At 55.2% G+C, this 27,364-nt stretch overlaps 1 protein-coding gene and 1 pseudogene across 2 annotated transcripts; both read left to right on the forward strand.

The window, feature by feature from the left end:
• The first annotated feature begins 92 nt into the window (after positions 1–92).
• On the forward strand, positions 93–27,364 carry SPACA7 (sperm acrosome associated 7). 2 transcript variants are annotated; one of them, XM_059377862.1, is made up of 7 exons: positions 93–287; positions 3,555–3,614; positions 7,764–7,865; positions 8,712–8,819; positions 10,989–11,057; positions 25,095–25,175; positions 27,201–27,364. In XM_059377862.1, exons 1-7 carry the CDS (start codon positions 200–202, stop codon positions 27,215–27,217), a joined length of 525 nt encoding a protein of 174 aa, XP_059233845.1. In that variant the 5' UTR covers positions 93–199; the 3' UTR covers positions 27,218–27,364. The 2 variants fall into 2 exon arrangements, with proteins under 2 accessions (XP_059233845.1, XP_059233846.1); XM_059377863.1 differs by lacking the exon at positions 3,555–3,614 and having other exon boundaries at positions 98–287.
• Positions 15,112–22,239, forward strand: LOC132002936 (large ribosomal subunit protein uL6-like; annotated as a pseudogene).

Genomic DNA, 27,364 nt, shown 5'->3' on the forward strand with positions numbered 1-27,364 from the left:
ACTCCACCCCACAGAGGACAGGACCCGGGTCACTTCCTGCGATGACATCACAGGTCCCCAGACACGACCCTCCCCACACAGAGGACAGGACCCGGGTCACTTCCTGTGGTGATGTCACAGGTCCCCGGACATTCCACGGTCTCCCGGAGACCAAGCGGAGGGCCTTAGGGGAAGCTCGTCCTCCTTGGCTGGAGGGAACATGGCAGGGAGCAGAGGAGTGACCCTGTTTGTCCTGCTGCTGTCCTGCTGGCGAGAAGCCAGGCTCCAACCCATCAACATGACTTCAGGTTGGTCACAAGTGTATTGTCGCGGCGGTAGAAACGCTGGCTTCTGGGGGCAGGATCCGGCCACCACAGCTCGTCCCTCGGGTCCTTGGGATTCCTGGTCGACCTCCTCATCTGTTCTGGGGGAGGACGGAGCGTGTGGAACAGGTTTCCGTCCTGGAAGCCTTGTCGATCCAGAACTCCGTAGGAGGGGGCGTGCGCGACCGTTTTCATTACGGAAAATGTCTCACTTACCCAAAGCGCAGGAGGAGCCGAGAGAAGCCCAGCCCGGGCCCCGTGACACGCGGGGGGGCGTCCCGCACCTGCCGCGCACATGCCTGCTGCTCCCGGGAGGGTGGAGGCCGCCGCGGGCCACGAACACCATTGCTGGCGCGATGAAGGCGGTTTTCCTGCACTTTCCAGCGTCCTTCACACGCGGACGAAACAGCAGCCACCTTCGCAGCCGCTGCCCTGGCCGGATTCAGTCCCCGCCACCCCAGAGGCCCTTGCTGGGGACGGTTCCAGTCCCCCCCCCCGGGCAGGTCCCCACGCACCTCTGGCTCCGGTCCTTCCATCCTGGCCCCTTCTGCGTGGAGGGTGACCGCGGCCCAGTAGGCCAGGACCGTGGGGCCACTGCGACTCGCAGGACGTGAGGACAAAGGACTGCAGGAAGGGGGTGCCCTGTGACCCCCCACTTCCCACCAGGAAGCTCCGTGCTCGGGCCACCTGCCTCTTCGCCCACCTTCTTCGGAGGTCCCCAAAGACGGAAGGAAAGGGGACGGGACGGTCCCCAGCCCCAGCTCCCAGAGGTGGACACCCGGGCCCCGGAGCGTCCTGCGGGGGTCGGTGCTGCTCTCCTGGGAGCAGGAGCAGGGGTGCTGGCCCCGAGCCCCGCAGAGCACTCCCCCTCCCGCCCTCGCCCCGTCCACAGTGACCCGAGGGGTCGGGCCAGCAGGCCGGGCCGGGGTGAGAAGGCAGGCGGTCCGGGAAGAGGCGATCGCTCCCAGCTGCCATTCCTTACGGAAACGGAGTCTCGAGGCGTCTACAAAGGACAGTGTCCTTCGTGCGGCCGTGGGTGCGGAACGGTCTGTGACGGGGGTGGGGCCGAGCGTCCCACAACGGTCCCGAGCCCGCGTCCCCAGGAGCGGGCCCCAGTGCAGATGGACGGAGCGCCCACGGCAGCCGCAGCCGGCCTGTCCCCTCCCAGACCTGCCCCCTCCCCGTCGGGCCGGGGAGCCCCCAGGTGACCCCCGTCGCCTTCCCCCGCTCGGGAGAGCAGTGAGGGCCATCGTCTCTCCGTCGTCTATGACGGCCAGCCCTGGGCCTCCTCCTGGCTCGCAGCCGGGGCGCAGCGGCCCCACGCAGACCAGCGGTGGCCCTCGCGCTGCCCAAGTCCGCAGGCAGGGACAGTGGTGGGGACGACCCTGGGGGGCGGCGGACCAGCCTCTCAGAGACCGGCTCCGACCGGCCGAAAGCGCTCGCAGTTTCTAGGAGGAAACGGGACCAGAGGCCGGTGCGGGCAGGTGGGCGGAAAGGTCAGGCGGGTCCCTGTCGCGGGGTCCGTCCTGGGCGGGGTCCGGCCGGCTCCGGGCAGGCCTCACCCTTGAGGGACCGGTGTCGGTGGCTCTGCTCTCCACCACGCTTGCCTGAGAGAGGAGATGAGCCGGAAAGAAGCTCTTCATCAGTTAGACGGTTTGAGGCCAAAACGGAGGTAGTTGTCGCCGCTCGTGCTTCTGGGGGTTATCATGTCCGCAGACTCCGCTGCCGTGGGCCACGTGGCTCGGCCTGACCCCGGGGAGAGATGGGGGCGGCAGCCGCGGGCCGGGTTTGCCTGTTTGCCCCCAAAGAATTAACCGAGCACGACCGCGGAGGTCCACGGGGAGCCCTTCCCCGTTGGCCGGCATGGACACTGTGCAAACGGGGAGGAGGAGCGGTCAGCGGATCCTGGTAGCTCCGGCGCCGGGGGTTCGAAGCCCAGACACCGCCGGTCAGGTGACGACAGGCGAGCCACAGCCCAGCCGCCACCGTTGACAGCGCACTTCAGAAACCGTGCGGATATTACAAAACATAAATATTTTTCTGCACACGCTCACTGGCTGACGCGCACAAAGCCTCCCTTATAATTACGGGACAGACACAAAATGAAAAGAGTATTTTTAACAAAGTGCTTGCCGGCACAGCTGGACCCATTCTTAATGACTCATTAATGCCTCATCCAAAGAGAACCGCACTGCTTTGCCGCGTTGCGGAAGGTCAGCACACTGCGAAGCGATTGTCATCTCCGCGCAGACCTTCTCACAGACATTTCCTGCATTGTTCCGAGCCCTCCGCGCGCAGATGAGTCCATTGGTATGCAGATTGTCCATCATTAAACCCATTTGAAAATCAGCGTCGTCACTAGTTTGCTGTTGGAACCCGAGCGTCTCCAGACGCCGCGTGCACGCTCCGTCCGTGCAGCCGGGCCTGCGGCGGTCCCCGGTCTGCCCTCTCCCCTCCGGAGGCGCCGCGACCTCGAGGCCTGATGGGATGCTGGCCTTGACCTCGACTGGAGGACAAGGACCCGGGCAGCCCTGCTCTGAGCCAGAAGAGTGGGAGGGAGCCCCTGGCTGGTGCCGCCACAGCGGGGAGACGAGCATCAGTCACCGCACACCGCCGGGTCCCCAGCGCAGCGGGTTCGGGCCCGTGAGGCCGGGAAGGCGGCAGGTCGGGGTCCAGGGATCCCATGGAAGCCGCAGCTGGCCCGGCCGCTCCCCCACGAGACCCCGCGTCTTCCCTGTAGACAGACGACCTGGACTCGCTCTGCTAAGGGAGAGCGCGGGTATCCGGTGTGTCTGGGACCCCTCCCCACCAGGGAACCCCAGAGGGAACAGCAGTCCGCACTCCCAGTGCCCCAGATTCCTATCCCCGGGTCTCCCCAAGCACCTGCTGCTGGAGCCAGAGAGCAGGCAACGGTGTGCTTTTCACAAAAGGACACGCGTGTCCCTCCTGGTCGGCTGTCCTCGGAGCCCCGGCAAGGGCGACATCCTTAGAGCCAGGACGACGGTTCCCTTCTGAGCGACGGTGCCTGTGAGCACTGCCCGAGGGGGCAGGAGTCCCAGCTCAGGGCTCGTCCCTCCAAACACAGCCGCTTCGTTCACCGCTTTCCAGAGGAGAGCTCGGTCCTGGGAACCCCGGGCAGGGCTCTCCCCCAGCAGCAGGCTGGCAGGGACCCCAAGTCTGAGACTACAGAGAGAGAAGTCCGTGCAGATTCAATGAATTGTGAAACTATCAGGGTATTTATTTCCCCCCCAGGTCCCATCACTGAAATGCCACCCCGTTCACAAAGTCAGGAGGATATACATCGAGTGTTTGGTAAGGAGTCTCCTCATATCAGCGTCTGGTCTGTATCGGAGGGGGGTGGGGGCTCCCCGCACAGGTGGAGGGTGCGTTTCGGTTTGGGGCCAGAATCACAGTCCCCGTGGCCCACAGACTTAAGCCTTGTATGTGAAGATTCAAACTCCCAGGAAGTTAAGAAAGAAATAGAATTTAAAGCCACTGGACCAAAGAATGACCTTGGGAAGTCACTGCGGCAAGTGAGGTCACCGGCCGGCAGGGCTGAACTGCCGGAGCTCGTTAGCAATGCCTGGATTTGAATCGAGCCCTGCCCAGAAGGCCTCCTGAGCTGGGGACCACGGGGCTCCCAGGGCTGCTCGAAAGAAGCTCGACGCAAGCCATAGAGGTCCCTGCGCATTTCCTAGTGGCCGTAAAGAAAGGAACAGGTGAAGCTAATTTAGCCACGTTACCTGATGTTAGCATTTCGACGCGTAACCAGCATGAAAGCACTCATGAGATCTGTTCAGCGTTTCATCACAGAGTCTTCAACGTCTGCTGTGCTCTTCACAGCCAGGGGACATCTCCGTCGGACCAGACACAGCCGCGCGTGTGCACGCGGCCGGAGCCCCGGAGCCCGCTGTGCTGGTCTGATGCTCGTCTCACATTTCGTGAAAGTGAAGCCTAGAGAAGCTCTCTGCGCTGATGGGGGCTGGGGGCTGGGGACGCCTCTGTCCACAGGGCTCGGGGCAGCAGACTGGGGAACCCCCTCTCTTGAGAAGGAGCCTGGGAGCCTGACGCTGGGCTGCCCTCTGGGCCTAGAAACTGAGACGCCCACCCACTGGGCGACATGGACACTTCCCAGCAGTGCCTCTGCCACGACCCTGGGCTTCGTCCCATTTCCAAGGCAGGTGTAGCAGAGGCTCGGGAAATCCTGTCTGGCTGCCAGAGCGATGGTAGACACACAGACAGACAGATGGGCAGATTACGCGAGGGAATGAGTCAATGAATGAACGTCCTAGGTCACTGTGGAGGGGCCACCGGCTGCTCACCTAAGCAGTTCCGTCTCCGAATCGGAAGGTTCTGGGGGTTCTCATGCCCTCGGGAACCTTCCGGCCCCTGCTCTATGTGTGGTTCAGGGCGTGGAGAGAACCGGGGGCATGAAGGACCCCACCCCGCACAGGTGTGCATTAGACACCCTTCAAACATTACGTGCAGGTTAGGGAAACTGAGCCCTGAGCCGAAGCTGGGAGGTAACCCTGAGTCCCACGAACCAGCCCGGCAGGAGCGAAGCACCCCCAGGACCAGGAGGGGGGCTGGCCAGCACTCCTGAGTTTCCCGGCGGGTCTGGCCGTCTCGGTCCCTGCGGGACTAGGGTCACCAGTGCCCACTCCATCCTGGAGCCGGGGACCTTGGGGAAAAGACAGGACAGAGTCACTGGGATTTCTGACGACGCTGTGGGGCTCATCCACGGAAGCCTGGAAGGGGAAGCGAGGCTCCTGACCCCGCCTCCACCCCACACCTCTCCCGGGGGAGAGCGGGAAGCCGTGAGAGGCAGACATCCATGTCTCCTGAGGCTCGTGTGGTCCACCAGTGAGCGCCGCGGAGCCTCCTCGGGCAGGCCCCCGACCCGTGCATGGGGCAGAGACTCGGGGCGGTGGTGGGTGGAAGCTCGGGGTGTCACAGGGATGGCTGGTGGGGTGGGGGGGGCGAGACGTGGTTGCGGCTGGAGATGGCTTGGGGGGGGGGGGTCCTGATGGAGGCACAGGCCAGAGGCAGCTCGGGGGATGTCTGTCATGGGGAGGGGGTCCCGAACATAGGCGCTCGCCAGGGACAGCCTGGGGGGATCCCTGACATAGAGGGTGGCAGGGGACACCAGGACAGCTTACCAGAAGTGGTTCCCGTGGGAGGGCCAGAGAAGCACTTTGGGATTTGTCTGGTTGGTCCCTTGACACAGGACAAGAGTTGGGGAAGCGGCCATGACGGATCACATCCCAGCCAGCAGGGGCAGGTGGCCCTGGGATCGGGGGTGGGGGGTGCCTAACTTCCAAGATTGCTGCTGGAGACAGCGGTCACCTTCCCACAGCGGTGACTTCTCGACCTGGTGGGCTGGTATTACCTTTATGTAGATCTGGTCATTGTGCGTTTGTATATTCAGTATCTCATTTTCCAGCAAAGAAAATGGGACCCTAAGAAATTAGACATGGCCCGGAGACAGTTTTCTCACTTGTACAGCCTGTCCGGGGCTCCTAGAAGGTTTTTGCTACAATTAGATGCAGGGTTCCTGGGGGCTGTTGGAACCTTCCGCTGGGCTTGCCTCCCGCCCGCTCGGGGAGTGGTGTGAAGGCGGCTGCCCTCGGGCTCCTCTCGGCGCCGGGAACAGACACGGCCCGCACGTGGGGTTTGTCCTGTGGCTGCTCTGAGGACCTCCCGGGACGTCTGTGGCGGATGGTATTTCATGTCCCAGGGAGGCCACCGCAGCCTCCTTCCCAAGGTGGACTGGTTCCAGGAGCACTGCGTAGGACGTTCCGTCGCTTCCTGTCCCTGCCAGTGACCCCTGCCTTGGGCCCCCTTGACCCCAGCCCCTGGTGGGTGCTCTGGAAGGTGCGGTGAATGGTCACACGTGTGGAGTCCTGCCCCTCACACAGGGCGGGTTTGCTCAGGACAGAGACCAGGGGCCAGGGCTGGGCCATCCCTGACTCCCGGGCACCTGGAAAGTTGCTGGTACACAGTAAGAGCTCAACAACAGTCCCGTGAATACCCACTCTTCTCTGCGACCCATAATCTAACTAGACACCATGATTCCAGGGACTTCACGTTGCTTCTCCTGCATAATAACTAGCCCAGAAGAGTGGCCAAGGTCGTCTCAAGGCCGAAGCAGGAGGAACCAGAGAGGGCACAGTGAAGAATGCCCCGGCCGTGCGAGGGGAGCCGAGCGGCACCTGCACCATGCAGGGGTGGCGCCCCTGTGTCCCCAGGAGCTCAGGGGCGTCAAGCTAGGTCCCCGTGGTCACCTTGGCCATCTCCCGAGCTCATGAGGTGCGGTCACAGACCGTGCCGGCAACTCCAGAATGGTAGCCACTCCCAGGGCAGGCAGGCAGGAAGGCCGCAGGTAGAGGCACCCACTGTCTTTGCCTGGAGAAGCCAAGTGCTGCTCAGAGCCCATCGCACGCCCTGCCCAGCTGCAGAGCCCACGTGGCCCTGCAGGGTCTGGGTTGGGGGGAGGAGGAGGAAGGTAAGGCTGTGGGGGAAGCGGCCCCAGAGCTACACGAGAGCATCGCCCCATGCCTGCCGTCAGAGGCTCTGTCTGCAGTGACACTTGAGGCCTTCTCCCCCGGAAGTCATGTCTCCCCCATGACCCGGAGCCAGGGTGGACAGCCAAGTGCTTTGCCCTGACCTCAGGGCTCCCGGGATGTGGCAACTGCCCACTGAACCAGGGAAGTCTGGGCAAACCAGGGCAAGGTGGTCTCCCTGCCGGGGGGCGCATCTCAGTGCGTGGACCAGCTGGCCAGGGCACCCACCAGCCTGCAGAGTTGGGGCGACTGGCCACTGCCCCCTTCTCCTTTGCATTTAGCTTCGATGGTCCCCGACGGTGCTAAATGCTTTCCGCGTACACTGCTTTATGTGAACCTCCTCGCCCAAGGAGATAAACACAGACCCATGCTGCAGACGAGAAAACAGGGTCCGGGAGGAAGCGGCCTGGAACACGGTCCAGTGAGAGCAGAGACAGGTCCCCTCTGTCGGACAAAGTCCGGTGCTCTTTTGTTAAAAGCTTCCTGGGAGAGGTCAGGAAGGCGCCAAGGGAGGAAGCAATGCTGCGTCCTTCAGAAATCAGGAAGGATGCCGTGCTCACACGGGAACAGCCCGGGGAAAGTCTCAGAGGGGACAGACTGTCCCAGGGGGAGCGAGCAGTAGGACTGCAGCCAGGGCCAGGCTTCTAGCATGGTGCGTTTGGGGGACCCTGTTTATTCATCCAGAGTATCTGGGGGGTCTGGGGTTTCAGAAATGCTGGAGGAGGCAGTGGTCTCCCACCCAGACAAGGTTCTGCAGAAAGCCAAACCCCGTGTGCACGGCGCTGCTCGAGTCCCTGTTTCCAGTCCCGGCTTCACAGGCGGCCTTAGGTCCGCAGAGAGCCAAAGCGTATTGTCCTGTACCTCTGGCTTTAACATGACTTTGTGTGCTTTTCCCAAGATGAAATTCTAGTCCAAGAGATGCTGGACCCAAATAAATCATCAATGGCTGGAAAGCAGAGGACCCCATCAACATTACCAACAAAACCGTTCATGGAAAAAAGCAAGTATACATTTTTTTGAACCTAGAACTGCGTATATTCCTGGGCTCGTGGGGGTGAAGGCACAATCCCAACATTCCGCGTTCTTGAAGGCCAGCTACTTCTGGGGCAAAAACAAATGAAAACGAGAAAGACACAGTTGTCCCAAACCATTTCTAGAACCTTCCTGAGACTGGGAGGCCTGGTCCGGCAGAGACGGGTCCCCTCGGTTGGGGTGGGCTCTGGGCTGCACACACAAGAAGGTCTTGTGCTCGGGCTGCGAATGGGGTCTAGCCACCGCGGGCACCCGGGGCGCACGGAACAGGAGCCCCACCTGCCGGCGCACGGACGCGGACCTAAGCCTGCTGAGAGGGTGGGCGGCGAGCCTGACCCCGTTCCACGGGGGATGAATCTAGGGTCAGAAGCACAAGCCCAGGGCCACCCGGCGGGTAGTGAGCCAAGATAGGGCAGCTTCACGGTGTCCGGAAGGCACCTGGACCCGAGAACCCGCTCGCTGAGAACCAAGGCGAGTGTCGGGGCGACACCGGCCGGGGCGGAGCCGGTATCCGAACCCACGCGCTGTGCACGAACGACATTCAGCAGCCGGAGAGGTCCGCCCTGCCTTGAAGTCGTGCCTCGATGTAAACCCCAGTTCCCAGCACGGCGTCGCCCGACACCGCCGAGGCCCCGCGGCTGAGGGCAAGGCGGTCAGACGAGGCCAGACTCCCTCACGCGCGAACTTGCCCCCGCACGTTTTCAGTAGAACCTGACCAGGCCTCGGGCAGTCCCTGCGCCTCAGTGTGGACCGGAAGGCCCGTAGACGCGCAAGCACAACTCGTCTCCTTCTTTCTTCGTGTTCTTCCTCGCAGATCCCATCCTGGATGAGAATTTCCAAGTTGGTGCGCCTCAGAGTTACCGCGGACTCTCCGATAACCCGCAGTTGTCTCTTGGCAGTGAAGACAAAATTTTCAATAATGGTAAATGCAACCCCGGAGCCCCTGCTGGCGTCGAGAACCCAGTGGGCGGAGCCAGGCAGAGGCCGATGGGGACAGCCCCGTCGTGGAGGGTGACAGTGTGGCCGGAGAGGGAGGCTGCTCTCCCCGCGGCGGGCAGAACTCCCTTCTCTGTCCAGCCCCCACCCCTGCCCGTGCCCCTGACCCTGGCAAAGCAGGGCCTGGGGAGGAAGACAGGAATGTCCCCGCAGGCAGGTGGCCGCCCGGAGGAAGGGCTGCCACACTTCCCGCCCCTCCCATGTCAGCGAGGTCAGTGTCCCTCCTGGGCGCGGTGGGTGGAGAGAGCCAGTGCCTCCCCCCAGCCAGAGGCCCCCGGGAGTGGGGGAGAGCGTCCCTCCGACAGCCGAGGTGGCTGACATGACTTCCAGCCTACCGAGGCTCCGACGGGCGCCACGGGACGACAGATCTTTCCTTTATCCTAAAGATGGCGCAGAGGAAAGGTCCCCGGCGTAGGTCACGGGACACTGGCTCTGCGGGACGTGGTGCTGGCCCCGAGGCAGGACCTTGTCGAATGGCGTCTCTCAGCTCCTTTCACTCTGCCGGTGTTTATTTGTGGGGACTGCTGCCCCGGGGAACGGCGAGCCCCATATGTACTCACTCGTTCCTCATCCGCTCACCCGCACGGGCGCTGGGGGCTCTGCCCACTCGCCGCTTGTGTCCCGTGGCCGCGTCCTCCTCTGGAACACGTTGCTCCTTTCTGGTCCCTTGAGGCGCTCCCGGCCTCTAGCCCTCCCGCCGCCCCGGCTCCGGAGTCTGATCTCCTCTCCCAGCGAACAGAGCTCAGAAACGGAGACAGGCAGACGGGGAGATGGCCGTCGCTGCCAGGAAATTAGTGACCCCACGGAGACACGCGGCCACGCACACACGTGTGCACACACACAGAGGCACACGCACCAACACACACAGGCATGTGCACACGGGGACACACGTGTACACACGGGGACACGCGCACACACACGCACGCACACACACGCACAGACACACACACAGGGACACGCACAGACAGACACACACGGGGACACACACAGACACACACGCACACACACACACACGGGGACATGCACAGGCACACGCACGCACACACACGCACACACGCACACACAGTTACACTGAACTGTCACCCTCCTCCTCTCTCGACGTAAAATCCGGGCCGCAAGCCGGTGCCCTGAGCCCACCCGGTATCACAGGGTTCCTCCAGGTCTTCCCTCCTACTCCTTTGTCACTTTCTGCTAAAAACACGGCTCCCGTTTCCCACAGTAACTGAAGCCCTGGCTTCGTCCTAGAGGCTCAGACTCTGCTACCCGCAGCCGGGAAGTCAGATCTGCCGACAGGAGAACCGTGCTTTGTCGCTAGCCGAATGCAGTTTCAAGGTCGCCTAGACTGGGTCTTTCCCCTGCCGGTTCTCTGTGCCTCGTCTTAGCTCGCTGCTGCTATTGGCATTGTTTTCTGGTCTCCTCATGCTGTTGATTTTTGGTATTTGTATTTGAATATGTGAGCCTCAGCATGGTTTTAAAAGTCATCGCAATAGAAAAAGGCACATCCCAGAAGCTACGAGTTGCCCACCACCGCGTGCATCCCCAGGAGACCAACCCCGCAAGTCCAAAGTCCCTTTGGTAGAAATGAGGAGCTAACCGTGCACTCCCGTCCTCATCCCTCCTTAGATGAAGGTCTCACCGCAAATCTCCAGCCTCTGCCCTGCTCCCTGCACGCTGCTCGCTGAGAGCCACTCCGCACCCGTCTCCGCGATGGTGTCCGGTCTTGTAGCCCCTTTGCACTCCCAGTGCATGTGGCTCCCGCCCTCGTGCAGTCCTTCTACGTGCTTCCCTGTGTTGTTTCCACAGTTACACACGAAGTCGCCAGGAACGGCCTGGGGCACACGTGTTTGCATGTCGTTGGGGACATAAATTCTCGTAACTGGGAGGCTGGGGCAGCGAATGAGTGAATACGGCTTCCGAACAGATGACATCGGCCTCGACACCTGAGCGATAACCTTCCAGACCACATTTTTAGATTAAGCTTGAGAATGATATTGGCATTTCCACTTAAAGTATTAAAAGAAAGTATGGGTCCGAGTGTTCATAAGCGTGTAACCAAAACAATGTCCACCTGTTTTTTCCATGTTCGTCATCAAAGAACCCAGCATTGATGAGAGTTATCAGCTCGGCGGTCCTGAGGGGTTTGGCGAGTCCCAGTTTTCTGGCGGTAAGCACAGACTTTGCAAGGACAGTAACGGCGACTTGGGAACAAACCTGCCTGTGTGCCGGGGAGACTCAGGACAGGCCCGTCGTCTGCCTGGTGGGTGACGAGTGAGAAGGTCTCTGTCTCTGCATAGCTTTAACTCCTTCATTTGTGTGTGTGAATGCTGTTGATTTCTGTAGGTTGATGTTTTTGTTCTACCACCTTATTTAATTCTTTTATTGCCTCAGTTCAGTTAATCATTTTTTCTATAGAGTTTTCCAAATACACTGCATTATCATGTACAAATAGAATTTTCTTCTTCTTTACCAATGTTTAGGCATCTCATTGGTTTCTCTTATCTAATTGCATTGGCTTATAGTTCGAAGATAGTGGTCACAAGTATCAGAGTTAGTGCGTTTCCATGCCTTATTCACCATCTTAGCTAAAATAGCCCTAGTATTTAGCCAATAAATAAGTTTCTGGCCCTAGAACAAAGGCATGCATCTAAAGAACATCTAAAGAAAGTATCCATCCATTTTTTAATATTTTGTCACACTCTTTTTCATTCTTTGGTAATACTCAATGTTTTTTCTTGAGGCCTATTAACGTGAATGATGTATGAATGAATTTTCCAATATTGAACCAACCTTGCATTCATAGAATAAATCTCACTTGTTCATGTTGATTTTTTTGGATTCTGTTTGTCAGTGTTTTATTTAGTATTTTTGAGCCCAGATACAGTTCATCTGTAGTATTAGTCTGCAGTTGTTTGTGCTGTCTTTATCAGGTTGAAATGTCAATGTTATACCTGCTTCACAATAAAGAATTTAAGTGTTTTTCCTCCCTGTTGGAATCTCTTTGGAGATTTAGAGCATTGAAACCAGATGGTCTTTTCAGATTTTTTAGAAATGCCCTGTGAAACCATCTCGTTCTGGTGTTTTTTCTCAGGTAGTTTCTTAGTAACTTCTGTTTCTTCCAGGAGAAGCAATTTTAGCAAACTCTTATTTCCCCCAGAGAACGATCCGTTTCTTCTCTGTTCCTCGAACGTATTTGGACATTTGGACATGGACATGTCTAAATCATCTCATTATCTTAAAGGCATCACTTTTTCCCACTGCGATTCCCCCTTGTCATTTCTAATTTTATAAATATATGCTCTTCTTTTCCTTCCTAATTGGTCAGCGAGTAGCTTGTCTATTAATTTTTTCCCGAATTCTAGGGACTACGTCACTGTATTTCCAGTCCGCTCTTCATTAGTTTCTGCCTTTGTCACCAACATGTCTTTCTTTAGGCTCTTGTCATCGCGCACTTTGTCGCCTCTCGTCCAGCTGTAGAGCTGCGTGATCATTTATTTCATTTTACCAACAAGTGGTCGGTGCTCTGCCCCTTTAGACATAACCCACAGATTCTCATACACAGTGTTTTAATTATTATAATTTCCCAGAAGTTCTATACATTTTAGTTTTTACTTCCTTTTTACCCAAAAGTTGTCTAATGAAATGTTTTCCAATTTGCAGGTGGTTGGACCTTTTCTCTTTATTTCTGTTAAAAATTTCTGGTTTTTATGATACTGTGACCAGAAAGTGTTTTTCGTAGTTCTGCTTTGTGTCTGACTTGTGTTTTCTTTGCAACCTGATGTAGTGTCAGTTTTTGCGAATGCTATGCAAACACTTGAGAAAGTGTGTGCTCCACGGCCGGGCTGGGAAGGGTGCTTGCTGTGTGTTTACACCGTCCGCTTATCAGCCATGCTCTTCGAGTCCCTCTCTGCATCCCCATGATTTTCTTCCCCGATTCTTCTCCCAGGATGGTGTGCAAATTCCCCCACTGTAAATGTGTCTGTGTGTGTGTCCTTGCGTTTCCTGTAGCTTTCGCCGCACACGCACAGTTCCTGTGTGGCTTGTCAGGAGCCCCATCTCTCCCTTGTGAACCCCAGCGCTCCGGGTGGGAAAGAGCCCACCTTTGTCCTATTTAATGCTTTGGGGCTTGCATTTTACTTTCTCTGCTATAAGGATCATCACGATCCACTTTCTTACTATTTCAGTTTACCTCCTGTGTCTTTGTTCATTTCTTCATTTTTAAACAACTAAGCCGTATCCCTGTAGGTCTATAATATAGAAGCAGATCTTTCGTGAGCCCTTTTAAGTCAAAGGAAGCCGCACTGTGAAGTCTGAAGCCTCCCTCCAGGGAAAGGGTCGAGAAAACAGTCTGAGCCTCCATCACCTCTCTGCTTCCCCTCACCTCCTGCTCCAGCCTGACATTCTGATGTTCTGAGCCAGACATTCTGTTATTTTAGTGAAAGTCTAACGGAAGGGTTAGGGCAGCTCCCAGTTCAGCTGGGCTCCTAGAAACCAAGGGGAAGTTGTAAGGCCGGCCTGGGAGCCCTGGATTCCTGGGGGAAGTGAGGCTGCTTTGCTTCCGTGCCCGCCCCACCCCCGTCACAGGAGTCCTTTGGGCCCGCCCACCCCGGTGCACCGTGGCCGCCTGAGGGGGATGCTCTGTCCTCTGCGCGAGCCCACACTTTGTACGAAGCAGGTGTCTGTGTGTTCTGGGTGGATTAATGGAGCATCACAGCTGAAGGGGAACCCAAAACCTTGGGGTCCGTTTGAGCACAAGCCCAGCAAAGACGCCACCATGGAAATGTGTAGAGAAAATGTCGATTCGTGAACACCGAGAAAAGGCAAGATTCCATAATGTTCTGACAACTTTACAAGCAACTGAAAGGCAGTGCAACAGGTCACTGCGGGCTGCACGGGGTGCCCGGTTCTGGGGCCACAGACGAGCCTTCACGGACCCAACCTGAGGCGCTCCCGGGGTCGGCGGGGAAACAGGCCAGGAGGACGGCGTGCCCGGGGGGTGCGGGTGACCTCGGGGAAGCCAGCTGGAAAAGCAGGGGAGCAAAAGAGAAGCTCGTGGAAGGCGAGCGACCGAGACAAGATCTGGCAGAGAGGAAAGACGAGACCAGGCAATGGGGACATCTGGAGAGAAACCGTCCCCTCGTGGGCGTCGGGGCCACCTTTCCCAACGAACAGGCACCCTCCGGCAGGTGGTTTCCAAACTGCTGCCACCAACGGGACCACGAGATCGGCTCCCGGGCTCAGGGTCGGCACCAGCATTTAAAACACAAGGATAGGATGAAATCAGAGAGCCCATGCGGGTGACACTTCTGGTTCCCAAGACAGAGTCCTAGGTTTTCACACGATGCCCTCCCTGCCGCCGAGGGCAAGCCCCGGACACCCTCTGCAAACCTCAGGGGCCGGATGGTTCAGGCGCGTCCCCGACCCAGGCTCAGTGCTTGTGCGGAGCGGAGCACAGAACGCAGGAGCGGATTGTCCCTGCGCCCGGGGCGCGGGTCCCCGATGAAGGTCCGCGGCAGCTCCCTTCCGTGCCCTCCCAGCTCCTTGGGCTTCCCTCCTCCCTGATCTCTGCCTCGTTGTCACACGGCCTCCTCCCCGTGCACATGTCTCTGTGTCAGTAATGACACCTCATGTGGGATTAGGGCCACCCTGCTCCCAATGTGACGGCCTCCAACTGGTCACACCTGCAACAACCCTGTTTCCAAAGGAGACCAACACAAGGACTGCAGGGCGCCCCACGGCCTCACCCGGCAGCAGACGTGCTCAAGCCAGCGCCTGGGAACCAGGCCACAGGGCTTCCCAGCGAACCCGGATGGCATTAAAGAAGAAGCAAATACTTCGCCATTTTAACTTAACTAAGAAATAGTCTTCGCCACGCGGTTTCCCATCATGGTGGTCTAGGCCCCATCGCCCAGCACCGGCCGGGGACGGGAGGGGCACGGGGGTCCCACGGCAGCGGTGGAGGCGAGTCCCCAGAAGGTTGCTTCTGAGCCTTCGTGTCCTGAGCCCCTTAGAAGCTCAAACCCACCATGGGAGCTTCTCTGTGAAGAGACTGTGGTCCGGCAAGAAGGGACCTTCCAGACTCTTCCCACCCCTGAGCCAAGACTGCACGGCCTTCAGTTTTGTGCAGCGTCTGTAATGCGAAGAGCATTCGGTGTCTCACTCGGGAGCTGAACGCATGTCTTTGCCTCGAGCTTCGTTGTTCTGGACGGGAAATCACGAGGATGTTTGGCCAGCGCTGTGTTGCCTGTAACTGTAGCAACGCCACCTCCACGGCCCTTCAGCTCCTTGCCATAGGAACGAGCGTCCCGCAAGCCCAGGGTCCCCGTGGCGTCTCCGTGGCTTCCCCCAGGCCACATGTGGGTATAGGCACCGAGGGGGACAGGTAGGTGACTTGTGGGCAGGCCTGACACCATCGTGTGTGGATCTTAAGCTCCTGGGCAGGCGGCGATACCCAGACTGCCAGCGTGGAAAGCCACGCTCACACCCTTCTCCGATGTGGAGAAGTGGATTTTGCAGCCAGTGAGAAAGTGGCCATCAGACAACAATTCCACCAGAACTCAGACCCTCCACCTGCAGCCTGCAACACCCATGCTGCCCCCCGAGGCCCAGAGCGTCTGGGAGGGCCCACAACAGGCAGGCCCCGGAAGGTGCCGCACAGGCCACGGCGGCTGCATCCAGCAGGCGTTCATCTGAGTCGCTGCTGAACACAGCAGCCAGCCAACTTACCTCCTCCCAGAAGCCACGAGAACCCAGGCCCCTCCACAGAGTGAGCTGGCGGGGGAAGACGCGGCCGTGGTCACTAGACGCCGGTGAGACAGGGGCGGGCGCCCAGATCCATGGGCAGACACGCGCCTCGTCTGGGAGGGAGAGCTTCCGGTCTCAGACAGCCTTCTGACCTGAAAAACTGCTTCTTCACATGAGTAACTTCGATTCTTCCTCAGGAGGACCCGGAGGGACCCACAGGACTTCCGCACGTCACCTCCTCGAGGCTGGCGTGCCCCGTCCCTGGGGCACTCACCCTTAATCCCCACCCACATGCGTCTGTGGAAGGGGACAGACCGTGGCCGCGCTGGATGTCGTGACATCCACTGCACCATGAGCCCCTCCAGGAAGCCTCGTTCCCGGTGCCCTCGTGGGCCTTGGATCCGGCTCATGAATTCTAACTGTTCGTCCCTGACCGTGATGAGCGCTGCGGTGACGGTGATGCCCTCGCCACGGGCCCGGCCCTGTCCCGTCTCACGCCATCAGCCTCACAGCAGCCCCGCGTCAGGCCCATTTCACAGATGGGGGCTGTGAGGCCTGGAGACCGAGGCTCTCGCCTCAGTGGGCCCTGGGGTGTGGGCCGCGGGACTTGCTCCGGACCGCGGATGGGAGCGGCTCCTGTGTCCGGGACAGCTAGAGAAGCCTGGGTCTCCCACAGCCGCCCAGGCCGTCCAGACCAGCTCTGCTGACTAGGTCTTGCTTTTTCCAGCTCCGCGGGCGGCCCCGCACCCCCGCCTCCGCCCTCCTGTCTTTCCTGGCAGATCCCACCTGCTCTGTCAATGGCTGGAAACGCCGCCAGGGGAGCGATGAGGCGGTGATTTTCCTTTCAGGCGCCGCTGCAGGAAGTGGTTTCCAGCTAAGAAGCCGGCGGCGGGGAACACTTCCTGCCTCCCGGGGGCCCGCGGTGGAGACCAGGAGCCCTGGAGCCCCCGCAGAGCTGGCCCCCCCCCCCCCCAGGCAAGGCCCTCCCCAGCCTTTGTGTGCCGATTTATCCAGAACTTTCTCCCGTCCTGTGGAAACCCATCTCCGCCCAAGAGCTGTCAGGTAGTCGGTTTTCCTGATGTTCTCTTCCTTCAGCACAGACTGCAGTACAAAGTGGGTTTTGCTCGTCCATCGTCGGAGACCCCCAGAGCTGGCAATGATTCATCTGAACCAGGCTAGAAGTCAACCCGTATTGTCTGTAGACAAATGGTCACCTTGGAAAACAGTCATCATCTTTGTCTCTGGCCAGCAGTGGTTTGGGGACCTGGGGGCTTCCAAATTAGACAGAAGGAGTAGTTGTAACACCTCCCTGAGGACTCATGGATTAGGCTGGGCCATTAGGACGGTGCAGGTCAAAAATGGTCGGACGCCGGTCCCTGGGGCACTTTTGGGGGCCCCTGGGGCTCAGCGCAGCTGGGGCGCCCCTCAGGCTTCCCTCCTCTCCGTGCTCGGCCCTCAACCCAGGCTCCGCCGCTGGGAGCAAGGGCGCTTCCCACTCCTGTTGCCACAGGTGGGGGCTTCCCCCTCGGAGGGGCTCCCTGAGCTCCAGCCTCGGCCCCAGACAGACACACGGACAGGCTCGCAGAGGGCTGGTCTTAGTGCCTTTGTTCCACACGCCGAGCGACCCACGCGTTTTGGAGTCCTTGTCCGTGGGGTACACTGAGCTCCACCACTGACCTCCCCAAAGACGTAAACGGATAGTCAACGTTACATCGTCCTCCGAGCCGTGCCTCGGGATTGTGAGACAAAGAGGGTTTAGAGTAGGCTCCGAGGAGTGAATCTCTAACGTGAAACTCTGGCCGCCAGAGCAGGCACCTCTCGGAAACTCACTGGCTCTCCTTCCTGGGCCGGAAGGTTTCTCTCGGGCTGCTGAGCGGCAGGAGGCCACCGATCCTGTAACAGGACCTTTCTTTGATACATGATCATTTTCAGCTTGGTCTTAACCCAGGTTCTTACCGGTATCTGTCACCTTCCACTGGGAATCCGGCTAACCTTCCTGGCGTCTTACTCCGCCGAACGGGGGTATGCGTGGACAAGTTTCTGTGAGGCATCGGAACGCAGGATACCATGCAGGGCAGAGACTAGGATCCCGTAAGACCCTGGCTCCCCCTCTTCTTGGCTGCACGATCTCGTATAGGTGACCTCCCCTCTCTGAACTTACAGCTCATCATCCGTGAGCCAGGGTCACAGCCCCTTAAGGGGCGGGACGAGTCCGTTGGGTGACAAAGGGAAGGACTTAGGGCAGATCCTGACTCGTAAGGCGGATTAGGCATTCCCACTCGACCTCCTGGGCTGTGGTAGGATACGGGCCCCTCCGTGAAACCATCCTCATACAACCAGACTCACACAACCGTCACCACAAACATGACACAGAAGACACATCACCCCACGAGCCCATGCTCTCTACTCAGCGTCTCCCACCACCTCCAGCCGTAGCAAAGCCTCACTCGTGTCCTGTTCTGTCACTTTCCCTTTTGCGGAACGTTAAATACCACACACACTGTGTAGACTTTTGAGCCTGGTTTCCTCAGACTGCACAACACATTTGAGACTCGTGCACATCAGCCCATCCGTCGTCCGCTCCTTCCGTGGCTGAGCCGCGCTCCGCTGTGGTCGCTGCTGGTTTACTCCTCAAGCACCTGCCGAATGACACCGGGCTTGTCTCCAGGTTCAGGAATCACAGTAAAGCCCCTGGAAACATTTGCATACAAGGTTTGAGGTGACTGTAAGTGTTCCTTTCATTCGGGTAAAAGGCCAGAGGTGTGGCTGCCACGTTTTACTTCACAAGAAAGTGCCAACAGGGTCTCGAGCTCCCGAATCAGAGAGTTGCCCTGGGTCACCTGGGCACTGACAGTGGTAGTGATCTGCCCTTCCCCAGTGGTTCATACCGTCGAGCATATTTTCATGTGTTCATTTGCCATCTGAATACCTTTTTTGGTCCGGGGTCTTTTCAAAATATTTTGCCCATTTTCATGAGTTTGTTTTCTTACTATTGAGTTTGGAGAGGTATTTCCATATTCTGGATGCGAGTCCCTTGTCAGACGCGTGACTGGGAAGATGGTCCCCTGGGATGGGGCTGGCTCCCCATTGCAAGCGGTGTGCTTCAGAGATCAGGGGTTCCTAATACTAGTCCAACTCAACGGATCACTTTCCATTTTCTGAATCAAATATAAGAAATCTTTGCCTACTTCGAAGTCGCAAACATTTTCTATGTTCTTTTCTAGAAACTTGGGAGCTGTAGGGCTTACATTTCGGGCTGTGATCCATTTTGAGTTCATATATACGGTGTAAGGTCGGGATTATTTTGTTTGGTTCGATTTCTCACATGACCGAGGTCCAGCTGCTCTGTTGAACTGCCTTGGCACGGAGGTTGACAATCCGTTGATCTTGTACCCGTGGGCCACTTTCTGGGGTCTGTTTGGTTCCACTGACCAGGGATCTGCTTTTCTTTAGACATCACATTGTCTCGGTCACTAGATGTTGATACCAAAATCTGGTATCAGGTACTGTGAATCCTTCCACTTTGTTCTGATTTTCAAAATCAAGTAGGTTCCTCTGGTTTCTTTGTCTTCTCATATAAGTTTTAAAGACAGTTCATTTCTGCAGAAAATTTTCTTGGGACTTTGGCTGGGATTGCCGCAGACGTTTAGATCAGTTTGACGGCACTGACTTTCTGACCGTATTCAGCCTTCCACTCTATGAATAACGCCATTCAGGGCGCCTGGGCGGCTCAGTCGGTTAAGCATCTGACCTCAGCTCAGGTCACGATCTCACGGTCCTGGCACAGAGCCCTGCGGTCCCCCACTCGGTGGGGAGTCGGCTTGCCCCTCCTCCTGCCCCTCCTACTGCTAGTTCTCTCTCTCTCAAATAGACATGAATGATGCATTTACTTAGGTCCCCCTCAGTTTCTCTCACCGTGTTTTGTAGTGCACGCCATAAAGAACTTGCATATATTTTATTAGATTTATACATAAATATTTCATATTCTTGATGTTATCATAAATGACACTACTCTTTAAATTTTGACTTCCAGTTATTTATTTCTCGTGTATAGAAATGTGGGGGTTTTTTGGTGAAAGACTGCACCCTGACACTTTGCTCCCCTCACTCTTCAGTTCTGGAAGCTTCCCTGTAGATCCTCGGGGACTTACTACATAAGGAATCATATCATCTGCGAATAGATATTTCTTTCCTTTCCAATAGGTACACCTTTTATTCATTTTTCTTGTCTTACTCCACTAGCTGCAGTAAAATGTTGAAGGAGAAGTGCCAACGATAAGAATGGACATTCTTGCAAACTTAGGTGGTTCTATTGTGGGCATAGAGAAATTTTTTTGGTAAAAAGTTAGATAGTAAATATTTTAGTCTTTAATTTCCAGTTGCAAATACTTACCTCCGCCACTGTAGCCCAAAAGTAGCCAAAGACAATACATAAAAGAATGGGAGTGGCTCTATCCCAATAAAACTGGATTTCCTGAAGCCAGTGCTGATCCCTGTTTGGACTAAAAGCCATAGCTTGCCGACCCCTGATCTACTGAAATGGTCCATAGGTTCTCTCTCTTCTGTTCCTGTGGTGAATTACATGTCTTGACTCTCGAGTGCTGAACTAGACCTGTATTTTCAAGATAAACCCATGAGACATTTTCCTTTTTATGTATTTTGGATGCAATTTGCAAAAATTTAATTAAGAATTTTGGAGTCTCTGTTCATGAGTGATGTTGGGGTGCGGTTTTTTCTTCTCTAATGCTTTGGTCTAGTTTTGGTTTCAAGATAATAACGGCCTCACAGAAGGAGTTGGGAAGTGTTCCCTTTCCTTCAATTCTCTGGATATGTCTATATGAAATGGACATTACCTCTACATAAGATGTTGTTAGAATTTACCAATGAAGACATGAGGGCCTGTATTTTCTCTGTGGAAAGATTTTTTTAAGTACACATTTTATTTCTCCTACAGATAAAGGGCTGTTAGTGAGCTCTGGTAGTTGGCATCTTTAGAGGACTTTGCTCATTTCATCTGAATAACAGCACGACAGTCTCTTATTACCCTTTTTAATGTTTGCAGGAACTATAAGGATGTCAGTTCTCTTTCTTTATGTTAGTAATTTGTGCTCTTCTTTGTCCCTCGTAGTCTAATTAGTAGCTTATCAGTTTTATTGATCTGCTCAGAGAACCAGGCTTTTGGTTTCATTTTTCTGTATTGTTTTTCTATTTTATATGATTGTCATGTCCTCTCTTAAGTTTATTATTTTTCTCTCTATTCATTTTGAATTTTTTTCTCTCCTTTTTTAAATGACTGGTTAATGTAAATACTTAGGTCATAGATTTGAGGCTTTTCTTCGTTTTTTATTATGAACATTTGGTTTCTCTTAGCTCTACTTTAATCTCATCTTACAAATTTCAATATGCTATGCTTTTATTTTCAGTCCATTCAAAATGCTTTATAACTCTCTTTTGAAATTTGTTCTTTGACCCACAGACCATTGAGAAATGTGCTGTTTCATTTTCAAATATTTGGAGTCTTTTCCAATACCTCTCTATTATTGATTTATGATTCAATCCCATTTTGGTCAGAAAACACATGCCTTGGATATTTCTAATGCATTTTTTAAAACTTTCAGTATGGCCCAGAATATATTGTACTTTAGCAAGTACTCCCTGTGCACTTGAAAAGAATGTGTATACGTTGTTGATTTGTGGAGTGTTTTGTAAATGTCAATTAGATCAAGTTGGTGAACCACCATGTTCAAGCATTCTACATCTTTATTGAACTTCTGTCTCCTTGTTTACTCAACTATTAAGAAAGCAGAATTGAGCTCTCTTTGCCACATCTACTGTAAGGATAAAAACCATTCTCATCAATCAGACTGTCGACATCCCAGAAAATGTCGACATCACCCTGAAGGGACATACGTTATAGTGAAGGGCTGCAGAGGAACCCTGCGAAGGGACTTCAATCACATCAACTTAGAACTCAGTCTTCTTGGAAAGAAAAAGAAGAGGCTCCAAGTGGACAAATGGTGGGGAATAGAAAAGAACTGGCTATGGTTCGCACCATCTGTAGTCACGTGCAAAACATGATCAAGGGCGTCACACTGGGCTTCCAATACAAGGTGAGGTCTGTGTATGCTCACTTCCCCATCAGCGTTGTTACTCAGGAGAATGGTTCTCTTGCTGAAATTCGAAATTTCTTGGGTGAAAAATACATCCGCAGGGTTCAGATGAGGCTAGGTGTTGCTTGTTCTGTATCTCAAGCCCAAAAAGATGAGTTAATTCTTGAAGGAAATGACATTGAACTTGTATAGAACTCAGCTGCTTTGATTCAGCAAGCCACAACTGTTAAAAACAAGGATATCAGAAAATTTTTGGAAGGTATCTATGTTTCTGAAAAAGGAACAGTTCAGCAGGCTGATGAATAAGATCTGAGTTGTCCATCTGCAGAAACAGTGAGAAGCCGGATGATTTTTGAGACTTATTTGTGATATTTTAAAGAGGCAGTAAAAGCTATACTGATAAAAGAAAGAAAGAAAGAAAAGAAAAGAAAAAGAAAAGGAAAAAAAGAAAGCAGAATTGAAAACTCAGAATTTAAATTGTAATTGTGGATTTGTTCACCCTATCTTTTGGTTTTACCAATGTTCATTTCATGTACTTTGAATCTCTTTCATTGCATTTCATCTGCGTGCATAAAAATATGGAATTGTTCTATCTTCTTGGTGAATTACTGCTTTAACGTTAAGAAATGATTTTTGTCTAAAATTTAAGTAGCCCCTCTTGCTTTCTTTTGATTAGTATTCACCTGGGTGATCTTTTCCATCATTTTATTTTTAACCTACTTGTGCTTTATATTTAAAAGGGGAATTTTATAGGCCATGTATAGTTAGCTGTTGCTTTTTTATGTAATCTGAAAATGTATGGTTCTTGACCATATGGGGTATGGTGTTAGGAGGAACTTTAATATCCTTGCCTTCTAAATCTACCATGTATGTCATCTCTATGTCAGTTTTGATTGAGTGATTCTTCTCGTTATAGGTCATTTTCTTATAGACCATACTTTATTGCTTGTTTTCATGCCTGCTCATTGTTGTTTGGATGCTATATACTATAAATTTCATTTTGTTGAGTGTTGCATATTATATTATTAAAATACTGGCAAGCTTTGCTCTTGAACCCAGTTAAATGACTTTGAAAGGGTTGATCCTTTTGAGGTTCGCATTTAAGCTTTGTTAGGTAAGACCAGGCAGCACTCACTCCCAGGCTAACATTCCCTGATACTGAAGCCATAAAACTCAAGAGTTCCCTCCCCTGTGCCTTGTGTATAACGAGGCTTTTTATGTGTTCCAGTAGGGAAGCCGTCTGCTTCTGGCCTGTGTGAGCTCTGGAAATTATTCTTTCGCCCTTTTGGGGGGTTCTTTTCTCATGCCCAGCCTCCCATCGCTTCTCACTGACCCATACTCAGCTGGAGACTCAGGGCAACCTTCTGCAGTCTCCCAGTTCTCTGACCTCACTTGCTCTTTTGGCCTCTCCCAGTTTCATCTCCTGGCGAGGCCACAGGGCTCTGCCCATGTCCTCACTCATCATGCCAACAAAACTCTCCAGGCAGGAGCAGGAGCGATCGGGAGGAGCCCCGTGTCGATTTCCCTTCTCAGGGGTCACTGTCCCTTGCTGCCTGTTGTCTGATCTATGGGCAATCACTGTTTCATGTATTCTTTTCTGGTTTTCAAATTAAACTGGGAGGATGAATCTGGTCCTTGCTACTCTGTCTTTTCCGGGCACGAAAGTTCAAGTAGTGGACTTTCACCCATGGCTTCCACGGGGAACGCTGTAGCTGTGAAAGCCCGGGATTTCAACTCTCTCAGAAGCTTCAGGACAGCCTGGAAGGATTCTTTCCCAGCAGGGTCTCACACCATCTCAGTGACCTTACACAAAGCTCCTATGCCTCACTGGGGTTTCAACTGCAACTGGGAAGTGAACATTTCCCACAAGCCTCAGCAGATGCATGGATGTTCAAACGGAATCACACCCCCATAGGGACGGTATAGATGTTACCATTGCATGTGAAATCCTAAAGGCTATAGATTATACTCCACAAATAAGCAAAATTAAGATGCAAAATTTTTTTTGTTTATTGATGAATTACATGTTTCCATAAGTCAGTCAGCCCAAATTGTATGCCAAATTTTCCTAAGCAATTTCCTCTAAAAAAAAAAGGTAAACGTGGCCTGAAACATTCAGGGAGAGTATGATGTTGGCAACAATCTTCGTGGTATGGATTTCCACTGGGATACACAGAAACAGGGCAACTGTGACCTCCAGGAGAAAGCTGGAAGTGCTGGGTCCACTGCTGGAAATGGCCTTCCTTTCTGCAGACGTGCTTCTTCACATTTTAAAGTTCTACCATGAGCTTATAATACTTATTACAAATATGAATTTGTTGCCTTAAAATACTTGAGAGTGCTATCTTAAAAGCCTAAAGCAGCTTGAAGCCTCTGCAGAGAGTTTCCCTCTGTTGTTGCTGGAATAACCAACCACCTGTGTGATTTCCAGAGGGTCTGAAAAGATTTCATGACCCAAAGCACCACTCCTGACATCTAGAGCGTGCCTGAACTTTGGGTTACCAGCTAAGTGTCCCATGTCATTCGGTGCCGTAATCATTAATTTCCTATTGGCATTAGCCTTGACAAAAGACTCACTCACTCACTCGGTGAATGCCTTCCGAGCCCCTGCTGGGTGCTTCCCGGTAAGTGAGGGGTGGCTCTTCTCTGAACACCCGCAGAGCAATGGGAGATGCGGAACAGCCAGAAACAACTCAGGACTCACGTGTGGGACCAATATAAACATGCTAAAGTTAAGGTTTTTCTTAAGCATCCTGGCTGTGTTAAATGGAGTTTTGGGAGAAGTCCAGGGGGGCGGATCTCCTGATACACCTTGAAAGTAGGGAAGGTCGGGAAGGAGAAGGGTGAGAGCACCCTGCGGGCCACAGCTGTGGTTACATCCCAAGAAAAGGAACCTTACACTCTGGGTGCTGCTTTGCATGCGCCCTCTCCCACCCTGCTCCATGGGGCCAGCGTCCACCCCGGACCCGCCCCATGGACCTCAAATCTGCCCCTCTCCCCAGCACTGAGACCCCACACAATGTTGTGAGACCCCACACAATATTCATGGGTAAAAAGGCCTGGACAGGGCAAGGGTAGGGGTTCATCCTTTTGAGGAGTGAAAGGTCTTCGAAAATATGTACCCAGACGCAAGGACATCATCCAAGGGACCAGAGGGAACCATGCAAGCTCATCCTCAGTGGAGAGGAGGAAACAGAGAAAGTTGACAACACATGTCTCCACCAGTGCCCATGAGCCACACACACTAGCTTCTGGGCTCCCTGAAAACCTCTGAAGTTGAAAAGGAAAGTTTGGAATCATGCCTTCATGACTAACCAAATCTTGATCATTGTACTTCTTTTCTCCCCCAGGAAAGAAGAATTTACAAAACGAGCAATATAAAAAACTGTCAATTCTGGACAAAATCCTTCAAAACTTTGGGAAAACTTCAGGTAAACTGGAATAATAGATAAGTGGCTCCTTGCACTGGGACGTCCCCCGCTGTGAAGAGAAGTAAACCGTCTGCTCCAGGGAACCGCTCTCTGGAGGGGCAGGTGACTTGGTCCCTGGGCAGACCGGCAGGGAGCTCCCGATGGGTTTCCTGTGTTGTCACTGCAGGGCTCCTGGCCCCCCGAGTCCAAATCCGAGGAGTCAAGGGCCACATCCTGGGCGTGTGGGGCTGCCAACCTATACCCCACGGCCAGGCCTCGGAAGGTCCCCAAATCTCACTGCAGGCGGCGTCCCGTCTGGGGCTGAGCCCCACACCGCTGGGCATCTCCAACCCATTCCCTTTCAGACCACTTTCTAGCTGCTGGGGTTGGTCCACGAATTTCCCCTGGTGGCTTCTGCCCAAGCCCCATGCTTCTCCCTGGAACTTTCCAGAACACCTCTGCGCCTCTTCTCCAGGCCAGTCCCCTCCTGTCTTCCCAGCCTCTCGCAGGTAGACTCTGTAGTCACACAGATGGTTCGAATCAACTCCTCCAGCCTTCTAACCACTGCACACCCGTGATGTACCCCAAGACTGGCTGGTAGGGACGCACCACACCCTAATTTCGAGCTAGTGTGGTTCGTAAATGTGGCTGCTAAGCCACACGCATCGGCTCCTGGTAGATCCAAGCACAGGACCAAACGTTTAAGCCTGGCCAGCTTCGTGCACCTTCCCCTAGTGTTTGCTGAGCAGCCGCCCGGGGCCGGGCACTGCTGGGGGGCTCCGGACTGCACAACGCAGACACGCGCAGCCCCGCCCTCGCGGGGCCCACATCAGGGACGGTTAGATGGCCTCTCCGCTCCGGCCCGTCGGGACACTGCGGGGTCTCCCCGCTTCGTCGGCTCCTCCTCCAAGCCCCCGATCATGGTCGCTGTGGCCAGCCTGCCCTCTCGCCGTCCGTGTAGATGCCGGCCAGGACGGGGTCCCAGACGCATCCCTAGAGACCTCCTGGTTGTGCGAGTGGTCACTAGGCACCGCAGGAGCCACCCTGACGCTGCGGGGCCAGAGCCAGCCCTGGGGCCTCGCGACCCCAGGCCCCCAGTCTGCACCTCCCCGCGGCAGGTCCCCCAGTGCAATCAGAGGCAGAAAGGGAGGTTAGCGGTTGCCCCACTCCCGGCAGAGTCACCCACTGGGCCTGACGCCCGGCCAGTTTCTGCCGCGGGGACAGATTTCGCGAGAGACTTTGCCGAACTCGCAGTTCCTGGGGACTGGAGAGTTCTGCCGTGAGAACACGAAGTCTCCGAGGCCTCAGATGGCTCCGGCAGGGCCCTTCCACCTGACGAAGCCCCTGCAGGTCGGCCCCGTGCCTGGACGTCCGGGGGATGGGCAGCGGACGCTCCTCGAGGGCCGGGGCTCCTCCCAGCAGTGCGCGGACAGGAGGGACCAAGGTCCTTGGCCTCTGGGACCTGATGTCACAGGCGTGGGTCCACAGCGGGCTGCCCCCGAGGGGAGGAGGGCCCGGCCCCGCCCTGCCCAGCAGCAGAGCTCGGAGGAGCCCCCGCTGGCTTTGGGGGCAGAAGGCAGTGGCAGTGAGGCATTAAAGGGGGCAGTCTGGCCCCCCACCTTGTCCTCTCTCTGCGCTGCTCCCCCGTCGGGGTCACGGCCTCATGCTCCCCAAGATCCTGCCGATTCTCTCCCCCACCTGGCTCACGGCCAGCCTCACCCGAACCCACACCTTCCTGCTCCCTCTGGCCGCGTCAGCCCTGACCTCTCCAGCTCCGTCTTGTCCCCTACCATCTTCTGCGTGTCTGTAGGGTGCTGGCCGTCCCGCAAGCTCATCCTCCCCACCCGGAACCCCCTCTACTCGCGGCTCCATCCAGCCCCCACAGCACCTACGACTGCGGTCCACAGGCCAGGGGCGCTGGAGGCCAGCTTCACGCTTCTCCAGTCGCTGCAGAGGCGGGAATCCCCAGGAGGGTCCGAAAGGCAGGCCCGTGGGGATGAGCAGGGCTCCTAGAGTTTCAAAAGGAAACCTCTTCTCTCCGAACAGGGAACTCTCTGCAGTGAGCGGACGAGGAGGGCGAGGCTCTGAAGGGCTGCAGAGGGCGGTCAGCGCGGCCATCTGCCCCGAGGGGCCCCTCCGCGGCGTATCCAGACTCCGTGAGACCCCACAGCCCCCAGGAATAAAGAGCATATATGTGCACATGTTGTTAA

This window comes from Mustela nigripes, chromosome 15 (assembly GCF_022355385.1).
Source record: "Mustela nigripes isolate SB6536 chromosome 15, MUSNIG.SB6536, whole genome shotgun sequence".
Lineage (NCBI taxonomy): Eukaryota > Metazoa > Chordata > Mammalia > Carnivora > Mustelidae > Mustela > Mustela nigripes.

Excerpts from the sequence above, each read along its gene's own strand:
- SPACA7 (XM_059377862.1), top strand. The coding sequence starts at position 200 with ATGGCAGGGAGCAGAGGAGTGACCCTGTTTGTCCTGCTGCTGTCCTGC. Across the intron at positions 7,866-8,711 it reads AAAACCGTTCATGGAAAAAA|ATCCCATCCTGGATGAGAAT; the intron begins GCAAGTATACAT and ends TCTTCCTCGCAG. Across the intron at positions 11,058-25,094 it reads CGAGTCCCAGTTTTCTGGCG|GAAAGAAGAATTTACAAAAC; the intron begins GTAAGCACAGAC and ends TTTCTCCCCCAG.